The sequence below is a fragment of the Molothrus aeneus genome, chromosome 6, assembly GCF_037042795.1.
Source record: "Molothrus aeneus isolate 106 chromosome 6, BPBGC_Maene_1.0, whole genome shotgun sequence".
NCBI lineage: Eukaryota > Metazoa > Chordata > Aves > Passeriformes > Icteridae > Molothrus > Molothrus aeneus.
The window spans coordinates 8559394-8571897 of record NC_089651.1 but is presented as its reverse complement, the minus strand read 5'-3'; the positions used below and the strand labels follow the sequence as shown (position 1 = coordinate 8571897).

General features: G+C 41.4%; 1 protein-coding gene across 4 annotated transcripts in view; it reads right to left on the bottom strand.

Moving 5' to 3' along the window:
* Nucleotides 1–483: 483 nt before the first annotated feature.
* Nucleotides 484–12504, bottom strand: part of CAPRIN1 (cell cycle associated protein 1) — a 30036-nt gene continuing 18015 nt past the window's right edge. For 3 of the 4 annotated variants that reach the window (XM_066552944.1, XM_066552946.1, XM_066552945.1), the window contains 10 exons: nt 11793–11948; nt 11590–11698; nt 11100–11161; nt 9607–9717; nt 8935–9084; nt 8627–8777; nt 7850–8044; nt 6736–6836; nt 6284–6347; nt 484–5614 (listed from right to left, as the gene is read on the bottom strand). In XM_066552944.1, coding sequence (XP_066409041.1) covers nt 5550–5614; nt 6284–6347; nt 6736–6836; nt 7850–8044; nt 8627–8777; nt 8935–9084; nt 9607–9717; nt 11100–11161; nt 11590–11698; nt 11793–11948 — 1164 coding nt within the window. In that variant the 3' untranslated portion in view covers nt 484–5549. The remainder of the gene's footprint in view (nt 5615–6283; nt 6348–6735; nt 6837–7849; nt 8045–8626; nt 8778–8934; nt 9085–9606; nt 9718–11099; nt 11162–11589; nt 11699–11792; nt 11949–12504) is intronic. The other variant, XM_066552947.1, reaches the window with a different exon arrangement.

Below are 12504 nucleotides of genomic sequence, written 5' to 3'. Positions count from 1 at the left end.
GCTGTTGGAAAGTTTTCCCTACAAAATCCCAAGCTGCACAGCCGTGGAGCAGCAAGAAAATGATTTATCAACCTGAGCTGAAATTCCAGTGAGGTTTCGGAAACATGGAATTTCATTCTCAAGCTGTTCTAACCTTTCAATACCAAAGTTGAGCTCGGCTATTTGCATAGATAGATTTATTCTTAGCTTTGAATACTGCTTTTTTTTTTTTTTTTTACTTGAACATTCGAACAATGAAGTATTCAAAACCAAGTGACAGCGTAGGAAAAATGTGTTTAATACCACTGGATGTATTTGGGGTTGTTTCAAAACATAACAAAAATATGATAAAAATACTGAATTAATAATCATAAAGGCTGTAGAACAATTTTCTTTAAGGTGAACCCAGTTAAACCCAGTCACTGAGACAAAACCACCAATGCAACAGAAGTGTAGCAAGACAATCCCTTTAGGTATGAAATATTTGCTTAAAAGGGAAGGACATAAAACATTTAAATAGATTTATTTGTCAAGTGTTTACATAAGCCATGGACCAATTTGTTTCCAACGCTGAGTTTAAGAACTGCAAAGACATATATACAGGTATGTTTAAGGCCATCAGAAAATTTAAACCTGACAACAAACTAAAAATTCTCAACACTTATTTTATGTGCTAGAAGCATTACTAAAATTCATTCTAAAATCCAAGAGCTTCAAAAGAGGAAGTACATTTTCATTTCTTAAAAGTCTAACAGATATTTCCTAAAATTTAGCTTGAGACCAAAATTCCAGGTGTCCTCTTGATCCTTCCTTGGGTAGAAATGGGCCAGCAGGGTTGGAAGCGAGCCAGTGACACCCTTCTGACTCTTCTATGAGTATTAGAAGAGAGGGGAAGAGAATCTTGCTTTTAATAAAACTGCAGCAAGAGCAAAAAAAAGTTAAATTCAGAATCAAATGCCAAGTTAGCCTCTAGTTTTCCTAATGCAGATATCCTACATGCTAGTCTAAGTGGCTTTTAGGAAGTGGATTTTGGAAAATAGATTTCTTTCCCTCCCTTAAGGCTGGAACCAGAGAGATACAAATTTTAATAGCATTCTATTCAAAAAGTCTCTGAAAGTGGTTCACAGAATAGCACCTCCGCCCTTAGATGAACAGTCTAGAAAAGGAAGTTTCCCATCACACTCTCCACATCACACCAAAAATACACTTCTGCAGGGCCTTCCCCACCTCCCTCCCTCTGCAAAAATGGCCAACAGGAAAATGTTACAGTTTAAGCAATTATCCCTCTCCACGACTGAGAGTGTGCTGGCAAAAAGAAGGGAATGTTCCCAAAGCTCCCTTCTTTTTGTCAAAGTCAAAAGCTCCTTCCCTGAAGTTGTGCCACTGCCTCCACGACAGCCAAGATCAGACCAGACCAATGGAGGGCTCAGATGCATTTTAACAAATTCTCTCATTTCAGGAAAAACACCATTAGAAGGGAGCTTCCAGCAAACTCCAAACAATAATCACAAATATATTTAAGGCCAGATTTAAATAAGGAAATTGCCCTCTGAGTTCAACAGGGGAGTTTTGTTGTCTGGGCTCATTTCTTCCTTGCTCTCCAGATGTTCTGGGCCATCAGTGAGGGACACCTGCACCTTCCCAGCACATCCCTGCAAGTTCCCTGCTGCCAGCTCAAGTGAAGGGAAACCTTTCAGTCCCATCCATGCTCAGTGCAGATGGAAAACTGGAGAAACAGGTGCCAAGATTGTAGGAACTAAACCAGCCTCCTTCACACAGTGACAAACCTCAGCTGCAGCTCAAGCACCCATGCCAATACTTTGCAATAAACTTCACCCAAGAACAGTTTCACATCAGCAAGAGGGACTGTCTGGATTTCCCAGGATGTGACTGCAGCCTCATGAAAAGGGTGAGGGGAATATCAAGATTCTTGCAACCAACTGGTTCTTTATCTTGCTCTGCTGCACCACAAAGATTTTGCCCTATTTGTTCTTAATCATATGAATTTTAAGAACTTTTTCAGTATAATTGATCATCTTTGCGGTATTTATCTGCAGTTAGAGCCCCTTCAGTAACCTCTCTCTACTCAAATGCCATTTGAGAGAAAGGGAAGCTCAATTCTTTCTCCAAAGAAACACAACCAATCTTCCTAAAAACTTAAGGTTGGTGGGACATTTTGAGAAGACACATTTTTAAGGTCAGGGGGTTCTCTGAGAGTTAAGTCCTAGCAGGATACATTGCCTGGTTAAGTAACAAAAGCCAACAATCCTCTTCCAACTACTCTGCCTGATGATTCAGAGATTGCTGCATACAAAAGACAGGATCTGGGGAAGAAAACAGGGGATAAGGGATGTTTAGAACCCTCTCCACAGCAAAATCCCTAAGCTGCACTGGTGAACTGTTCTTAGAAAACAGCCTGTACACAGCAGGAACACAGGAGTAAAATTCAGGAGCAGGCTGGCCTCAGGTATAAGACAACAGCTCATGATTTCTGGGTCAGCTTTCACTAAGGAGGATGCCTAGGAAGGATCCAAATTTCCCAGACAGAGTAACAAACCATACAAAGATCTGAAATACTTCAGGGATGTAAAAATCAATTGCTCAGAAACCCTTGAATTGCAGCCAAGAGGAAGCAAGAGGCTGAAGGCAGAAGTTTGGTTTTGAACAGGCTCAGCCCCAGCCCTGTCCCAGCCCCAGGATCACACCCCAGCTGCTCATGAACAAACAGCTCATCCCTGCATCCAGAAGGGGCTAAGGGGCTCAGCAGCAGAGTCAGCCCCAAAGTGCCACAGCTTTGCTTCAACATAAAACTTCTGGCAACAGTCTTTGCTCTAAACAGGACCTTTTCCTAAAGAAACCCACCTAGGAGTGCTTGGGATCTGGAGGGAGCTCAGACTAGAGCCAAGCCATGGAGTAAAAACTGAGAGGTGCCCTGAGCAGGCCAGAGGAGCAGCGAGGGCTCTGGGTGCACAGGGTGACTCCAGCTGATGTTTCAGACTTTATCACACCACGGTGGAGATCAAAGGGCTCCATGCAGATTCCCAGCTCACATCCCAGGGACTTGTTCCACCTCTCCTCTAAAGGCCACTGGCATACAGGAGGTTTAAATACTTGTCTCTCTATGAAGAGGCCCAGTGTTTTATTAATAAATTCAAGTTGGAAAAAAGCCCCAAACCAACCCCCCAAACTCAAGGTGGAATGTTTTGATCCATTCAGAGGTCTCTGATTGAGTATGGTGCACATTTACTGACAAACTACAATTGGTTCCTTAAGGAGCATCTGGTGTGCAATGGAAAAAGCTGAGCAGCTTGTGTTCCACCAACCATTTTAAAAGCTGATGCCTGAACAAAAATAAAATAATTAAATGAATTCACTGTTTTCCTACATCAGTTCAACATTAAAAGGTTTGTCTTTTTATTTTTTTTCCAGTTAAAAAACAGTTGGGACTATTATCTCAGTAATAGCTTCCTAAAAAACACACAGAACAGCAACTTCTCACCGGACTGCAGTTTAGGAATGTTCTAGGCCTTGACTCAAACTGCTGCTTCCAGACATCAGCCCCGTTTCAGGATGCCTGGTGTGGAATATGGTCTTCACAAGCTTATCACTTCCCGCAGTGAAAACATTTTTCATTTGTGCTCTTCACACAGGACATGGAAAAGTGATATCCCACCTATTTGTATGGAGTTCCAGACTGCTTCACAACGAAGTCAAAAGTATCTGACTGCAAGTTCTGAAAGTTCAGTTGTGATACAAAGTAGAAATGACCCTTTGAGTGAAAACAACCTTCAGTTTTGTACAGAACAGTTAAACACCACGCAGCTGTTCCTCAATTTCACCTTTCCACAGGTAGGAATTATTTGATGAGCAATACTTAACAGAGAATATAGCACTTTTCTTCTCACACGTGCTATAGAATGCAACAGAACTACCAACACCTCTATGGAGGCAGCTATCAAAATATTCTCCCCACTGCAGAGAGAGTGCATGTGCGCAAAAGGCAGGCACAAGTGATTTTTCCAAAGATTATACCACAAGGATGCAGTAAAACTTGAATAAGACTTGGTATTTTCCAGCTCCTAGGCTTATGCCATTTCTTTTATACATCGCTGCCTTGATGAAGGAAAAAAAAAAAAAAAAAGGAAAAGTCCATCAGAAAGAAAAGTTTCCCAGAAGTCACAGCTAGTAGAATAAAACCAGAAAAACAGGAGGAGGGTTTACATCTAGTCAGGAAAAAGAGACTATTGGGGAAAAAAACCCAAAGAAACAAAGAAAAAAAAAACCTTATGAAATGTCACCCCATCACATTGAATCTGTTTCAGCCGTTGAAAACCAGTGTTCCAGGATACAATTTTTATAAACATGTTTTATTTATCTTGCTTATACCATTAGAACTGTAACTGCTGGCTGTCATTTCCCTGAAAAGGGGAAATCAACTCAAACACAGACTGGTGCTTTTCAAAAGACAGCAATTGGAAGGGCAGCAGCAGCGGGCATTTGAGATTTCTTAAAACCTTCAAGGCTGCAGGAAAGACAAAAGGACATGTGACCAAAAGTGTTATGATTATCCATTAGGGATTTCCATCAGTACCGGCATCAGTTATTTAGGTGATAATACAGCAAGGTCAAGTATTAGTGACAGACAATGTGCAAGTCATAAGGAATGATAGAGAATACCAATCCTTACAAAAGTCATTGCTATCAAAGAAACTTAAAAGTGTTTCAAAGAGATATCTAAATACTTCACATCAAATATACAGTGGCCATCCAGATTATAGCTCAGGATTTGTTGCAAAATTTTGTCCAAGTGCCAAATCAAAGCCTTTTTTTTTTCTTTTTTTTTTTTAACCTTGTCTCCTAAAAAAAAATTAATTAAACAGTTACATTAGCAGTTATGCAAGCGCTCTTAACTCCATAGCCACAGGAATCAGGGCCCTGGTGATGAGGAGTGCTGCAGCTAAGGGTGCCTCTTCTTTGTCACAAACTGCCTCTAAGCCCACCTGTCTATTTAGGGCAATTGCAACACTACACATCTTGAACTGTTCAGTGCTTCGATTTAGTAAGAAAAAGATGAAATGTAGTTGTTCTACCAAGCCACACTTCACCTTTTCCATCTTTTCATGGGAACATTTAAGTTTTTTTTTTAACTGCCACCACAGAAAATCTTTATGAATTTGCAGATTTTATCTGAATTTTGTTAAATCACTTTTAAATGACAGAAGTGAGTCTTTGTTTTTTTCCTGCCACTTCAGTTAACCATGGAGATTGGATCACCCTGAAAATTGCCTTTTTTGCTTTATTCTTAGCAAGGGTGAGGAATCTGAATCTCATGTGCAAGGCTCAAGATGATGCTTAGGACAGAACATGCAGAGTAAACGTTGTTTCGTTCCTTTCAATATCCAGGGAATATAAAGCTGGCAACTGTAGTCCTGTCATTATGGGTAATGAAAATAGTCCCTTTACAACAAACTTCCTGTAAGGGAGAACAAATAGATAATAACTCTTCTGGTAACATGTATTGTACACTGGCCAGCGTGTTTTTGGCGTTGAACGGAATCCTGTGAACGTGTTTAATTCACTTGCTGAGCGTTCATCTGAGGCATCCCTCTGTTTGGTCTGGGGGGCCCTCCACGACCTGGAAAACACAAATAGGGGGTTGAATTCTGCAGGAAATCTGGTTAGTTTAAAAATAGTCCTAAATCTTCTGCTCTGAACTCAGTCAGACTTTGCTGTGCTTCCTAAAACACACTCTCAGCTTCAGCACAGCCCAATGTTGCACTGAACTCCAGAGGCCTCAGCTCCACACCTCAGGGCTTTCAGAACAAAAGGCAGGGACAGAAACTGAATCCCCTCAAAACTGAACTACCAAGTGGGGTTTCACAGATGCAAGGCACAGCCTTGAGCTGCCCTCACAGCAATGTCTGTATGGAGACAGAACAGTCTCATCATCAAAAATGTTCTAAGAAAAAGACCTGAGGAAATGTGATGAAAATAGAATTTAGAAACTTAACTACAGCCTCATTATGTCTGTTGGGTCTGTTTCCCAAGGCTTTCATTAATAAAAGACAGTTAGGTAGTTCTACTATATCTGAATGTTTTAGCATCTTTTCCAAGAATTCCTCATTTTAACAGCCAACTTGACTTCCACCACCAGTTCACAGGATCCCAATAATTCAAGTCAGCTTATTCTTAATTGTGAGCTGCTGACTAAGGAGTGAGGTTGCTTTTTAAGTGCAGAACTTTAAAAGTTGGCTCAGAAACTTCCACTCAACCCAAATCAATTATTCCCTACTCAGGAAATTACCTCTAGGAGCTCCCCGAGGTCCACTTTGTCCAGAGCCACGTTTGAAATTTTGTTGATATCCATCCTGAAGCAAAGAAATTTAAAAAGTTACAACATAAAACCTGTTATTAATTGCCAGCAAAACAAGGACCTTTTAGAACAATGTGCACTGACAAAACACCTGCAATTTCAAAATGTAACATTTTATTTGTAAAAAATAATCTTTAAAAAATAAACTCTTACTTCCACTAGTGCCTAGCAGCTGTAATAAAATATGCAGTCACAAATGCTCTCTCTAGCTACAGGATATGTTGCTCAATATAACTAAGAAATATAAACAGATGCATTTAGTGTTTTCCAAACTACACAGGGGCAGTTTGTCTTCCTGAGCAATAAAGAAGTCCCAGAGGAAGATGTCACTACCAGCTCTGAGTGCTTTTGGCAGGTTATTTCCCTCCCCACAGGTAGCTTACCCTCTGGTAGTTTGAGTAATCCCGAGGAGCATTGAACTGGGGCTGTGTGTAGCCACTGTTTGGAGTGTTGGAAAAGGAAGGACGGTAGCCATCGTATCCCCCTAAGAAACAGGGCACAAATCTTTCACTTGGAAATCAAAGCTGCACTTAATATTTGACCTTCTGCTACTATAGAAAGAAAAGCAGCAACAGCATTTCACCTAAACCTTAAAAAAAATCCCATCCCTTTAGGAAAGGCTGTTTACCTGCAAATCAAGCAAATGTCTCCAACATCAGAGCTAATATATCACAAGAAATGAGAATGAACACCTCATAAGGCCTGGGAGGAGGCAGAATTCAGTGCATTTCTCAGAGTAACCCGAGGTTTGATTTACAGAACATTCAGTTCAGAGCTAAACATGATCCTAGGTAGGATGCAAATGTCCCAGCTGTGATTACTGCATTCACTCTCCAATCAGCTGCATTTTTATTACATATATTTCTTCTCTACTCCCCAGCCACAGAAGGGAAAGAGAACATGGAAGACAGTACCCGAGTCCATAAGTAATCCCAGAAAACCTGACAAGGAAATCTCTGTCCTATTCTAACATAAACCTCTTTGCAGAAACACTGACAGCCACACATGTAAGGTCCAGGGATCATGAACATTCTCTTATCTATCCAGAACTACATTCTATCTATCCATCTACTACTATCATTCCTCCAGTCCTGTTAATTCCCTTGGCCTAGTGACTTTTGGACTCTTGTACTTCTACATAAACCAGCCTATTCTCATTCTGATGAAACACAGAACTACACTGTACAAAATGCACTGTGGAAACACTAAGCATTTTTGAAATACCAACTTGCACCTGAATTCCTTGCTTGATGGATGGATGTTTCTGCATTTGCTTACACTTGCAGTAGATGCTTACTACTGTATTGTAAGAGTCCAAACACTTAAAATTAAAGTTGCTTCTCTACAACCAGTAAGATTTTTACTGCAAGTTTCGCTGTCTCACAGGGCTGCTACCCCAGTCTCCCAACAGCAGGTCAGTTTAACACCCCTGCTCTCCTGAGCTGGTGTTCCCCAGGGTCGAGCAGAGCTCAGGGAGGGATTTGCAGAGCTGCTCACCTCTGAATCCATTTGCTGGGCCCCTGTAGCCGTTCATGAGGCCCCGGGCCCCGCGGGATCCCCCCCGGGACACGCCCCGGCTGTTGTAGTAAGGCTGGCTGTTCCTGGGAAATCCAGTGCTCTGCTGGGGAGGCTGCTGGTGGTTTCCTGCCACTTGGTGACTCTGGTCCGGGGAACCGTGGTAGGTACCAACCACTGCAGGGGAATTGGGGGGGAAAAGAAGTAGAAAAGTCTGAATTTCTTTATGTTCCCACCTATCTCTCCTTAAACCCAATATTCTGTTACAGAGGAAAAGGATGAGGCTCTTTGTCCTCGTTCCACATCTAGTACTTGTTAGCACTTCAGTGGAAAGTGAAGTGAAGGCAGTGCTGAAAGAAAAACAGCTCTGGATACAGACTTATACTTTTTTAAGTTGCTAACCTGGAAAGCATTTTGCCTGCTGAATTAAAATAATTTCTCACTGATTTCAGCACAAGATTCCAGGTCTTTGTGACCTTACATCTACTGTGAGAAGCAATCCTCATTTGCTCTCATTTCTGACTTATTATTTCCTTTACAGAATGTCACCTCAAATTGCACTGTTTTTTTTAAAGCAACCTTAACATCAGCAGAGCCAGTACTTCACTCAAGTATTAGAATAATCCTGTTCATGGAGTTTTTTTAAACCTGGTATTGCTCAGAGGTAAGGCCTGCAAAGGAACCTGTGACATGCTGTGCTTCATCATCTAGGATGTCACAGACTTATCACCTGCTCTACCAAGGCCACAAGAATTTTACCTGTCTGGAGTTGTTCTTGCTGGAGATCTGATTGTTCTACTTGGTGAGGTTGATTGGAGAAACTCTGGTTGTAACTGGCCTGGTATTGGTTTTGCTGCTTAAGGGTTTCTGGCTCATTCACAGGAGGAACAGGTGCATTCATGTTGAATACCTGTAAGAGCAGAAATTCAGTTTTAAGGCTCTGTAAAGAAGCATCAAAGTCTTAGAAATGTGAATAACCAAGGACTATCATATGTAGCTGCATGACTGATCCCACCACAAGGAGTGAGCACCAAGGCAAAGGGATCAAGGACTGATTTCCTACTCACTGTTTGCATGGATTGGAATGGAGCTGCATTGACGTTGATTCCGCTGCTATGCAAAGGCTTGCTGGATCCAGCCTGGAACACCTGTGGCTGGGATGCAGTGGGAAGTGATGATGAGGATGGGGTCTGGTCTGCATTCAGGGACATGGAAGCCTAATAATTAAAACAAACAACATTTTAGCTCTAGAGGTACCAAAAATTTAACTTCAAAAACTTTGTTTAAACAAAGAACGGCAATGCCTCAGCTTCACCTCTACTAATGACTGTTTTGTACTTCAGCTCAACAGCCTAATTCACAACAGCATAATGAGAGGAAAAATCTAACCATCTTCTCCCTCATTAACCTGAAACATAACTAGAAAAATCCAGAGGGGGGAAATGAAGAAGTTTCCAGGCTAACTGCTGTGAAAAAATAAATCCCACTTCCTAAGCCAACAACACTGATGCTCCCATGCTGATGTTGGCATGCTGCATCCAACTAAACAAACAAGCTTCCAAATGAAAAGTCTTGCTATGGAGGACTCACTGGTCACAGACAGGCTCAGAATTTTGAAATTAAAGGGAATTGAAGCACCCCTATCAACTAAAAATAATGTTATTTACTAAGAAACATAGACTAACATTTGATGCCACCTGCAATCAAAGTTCTTCCCACCCCTGTGCAACCTGACTTGCCTGAATCTGGTCAATTGATTCTTTCTGTGGCCGTTGCTCTGCTGTGTGAGAAGGCTGATACATGGGTTGGGAAGCTGTATATCCCTCACTTGTAGAAGAAACCAAGGGAACCTGACAAAATAAACCCCAAAGCCCCCAGAAGTCAGCTGATGCTCACACACAGTTTCGTAAAAAGTATCAGAGAACTCTGGAGTGGATGGTACTCTCTGGTCTGTGAGCCAGCACATCTTCAAACCACTACAAAATAATTACTTTTTAACCACCAACATTCTAACACCACACAGCTCCAAGCTCAAACACAAGTGGCCAAGGGCTGGCTTCCAATGGCCTGAATTTTACATTTTACAAGCTCTGCTCCCATACAGAGAGCCCAGGGAAAAGTCCAGCCAGGAAAGCAGAGCACTTTGCATTAAAGACTGTACTGGGGAGTTAAATAAGCAATGGATCATAACTGATGGGGGTGTTCACATCACACCGGAATGTTCCAAAGCCAAGAGTAAGTTTAGCTACTGCTTGCAAGATCCTTGAGAGAATCACTGGCAGCACTGGCTGAGGTAAGGGAAATAAAAAAAATCCATTGGATTAAGTCAGACATCACCTAACAGCAAAATAAAAAATAGTGCAGAGAAAAAAAAAAAACTCTCTGCCCCAAAAAATGATTCTACTCCTACGAGACAACAAAACTGTGGAGAGCACCAGCATTTCAGGAGGTACATACAGAGCAAACTCAAGAAATAATTCCCTTGCTCCTGTTTCTATGTAAATGAGTGACTTAAGCCTTGCAGACCTAATCTGGACAAGCCAAAGGAAGCAATTTACACTGCCTGTACTGTGAGATGCATCACCTATCCCGATTTTTTTTTTGGTTTGCAAACACCTACATGGATCAGACCCATTACTGAGACCAGAAGAGTCCTCAGAGATGTCACATATGCTTAATAAAAAAAATCTTGAATCACCAGACAACTGAAACATCTTAACAACAAAGTGATTACTTCATTTATACAGTGCAGAACCAAGTTTAGGAGATCCCTAAAAGCTCAACTGGAAACAGCATTCAACTCACACTGACTGCTCTACAACTCCAGGGTAAAATCCCAATCCAAGCAAGTGGGAATAATCAAACAGAACACAAACTCCATATAGTTAATGCATGAGATCTGCTTGTGCCCTGACACTCACTTGGACAGACACAGATGCCCTGTAACCAAGTGGTTTTGATATTTCTGTTGCAAAGAAATAACAAACTACCTGCTTCCCATTAGTGGAAATTTGCAATGTTAGTAGAGAATGAAACCAGGAACTAGTAATGCCTGTAAGCAACAATGGAGATCACCAATTTCCCAAACCTGGACCTTCAGCTTTTTCGTAAGTCTCTCATGTAGTCAGGAAATAAATCCTTTTTTAACTCAAATCAGGCCCAATATCAAACTCAAATACAAATTTACTAAATTTACTAAACATTTTACTAAAGAATTTACTAAACATTTTACCTGTGTAGCTTCTGGTTGCACAGGAACTTGGGTAGGCTGGGCAAGTCTTGACTCAGCATGAACTGGAGGAAAATAATTTCACTTATTACACAGTAAAATCAAGCCTTTTACAGAATAGCATTATTATCTGCTCTGAGCACTTATGTGAAAGCTGATCACCATGAAGATGATGAAGCCTTAAGCATAGTAAAGCTATATTTAAATTACCAACTCCTGTTTCCACACAAAGAACATTTTTTCTAGTTGTCCAAAATAATCCAAAGCAAAACCAAAGAAGCTTTAGTTTCTCTGTATTTCCAAGCAAAACCTATAAGCAAGTGAGAACTGGAAGCCTAAAAAACAGTAAAATCACATTTCTGAGAAAAAACACACTATAACAGGATTGTACTATTGTGGAGACCTTTTTATTATGCAGCAGCAACTGAAGCATTTCTAAGAGATGACTTGCAGGCTTCCCCAGTATTTCCCTTTAGGATTTACCATTACAAACCTGGAGGGCAAACCATTTGGGGCATGTCCAAACTCTGGGCTGGGTTCATGGGCTGTGCAGATACAATGGCAGGATCAAGCGTTTGGTTCTCAAATTCCAGCATCGAGTCCTGGGGAGAAAAAAAAAAACCAAAATTAAAAAAATAAAAATCAAACCCACACTGCTGTGGGTTAAACAGATGAATGCTCAGAGTACAGAAATACCTGCATGAAGTTGTAGGGGCCCTGCATCTGTGCCATGAGGTCCTGTACTCGCTGTCTCCTGACCAGGGGGTCTGCCTGAGCCACAGCAGTGAGTGCGTGAGGTTCCGGGACGGGAGGAGACGTCGCCTGTGTCTGTTGCTGCAGGGAATTTACAACCTAACAAGAGACAACAACCAACTGCAATTTCAGCTCCAGGCAACGCTGCACTCAAGTGACTCAGGAGTTCTTGCATTTCTGGCTATTGCCTGACTGGGTATGGATGATGAATTGCTGTAGTGGTGTTGAAGGACAGTATTACATCCTAGACAGGTCAGTACTGTGGCCAGCTACTCATCTGAGCACTCACAGGATTACAGAGCTCACACTCTGCTCTTTTTTCTCTCCATCTACTCTTTTCCCCATGAAAAAAGTATTTGTTCAATATCACATGGAGTTTTTTAGACCAGGATTTGAGACAGCAATTTATCACCATTTGGAAATTTAAAGGAAGTGGGGGAAGAGTAAACTTCAGAAATATGCAGAAATGGGGAAGAATTATTTTCTTACAACTTTTTGGTAAATATAAGTGGAGTCAGAATTTTTTGGTCTTTTTAAAGACTTCATAATGCTCAATTTTCACAGCCACTGTTACCCTAGCTCCCTGATTTACTGTCTCAGGAACAGCAGGCAGCATTGCATGACAAGGATTGCCAGACAGCACTGTGAGGGGACA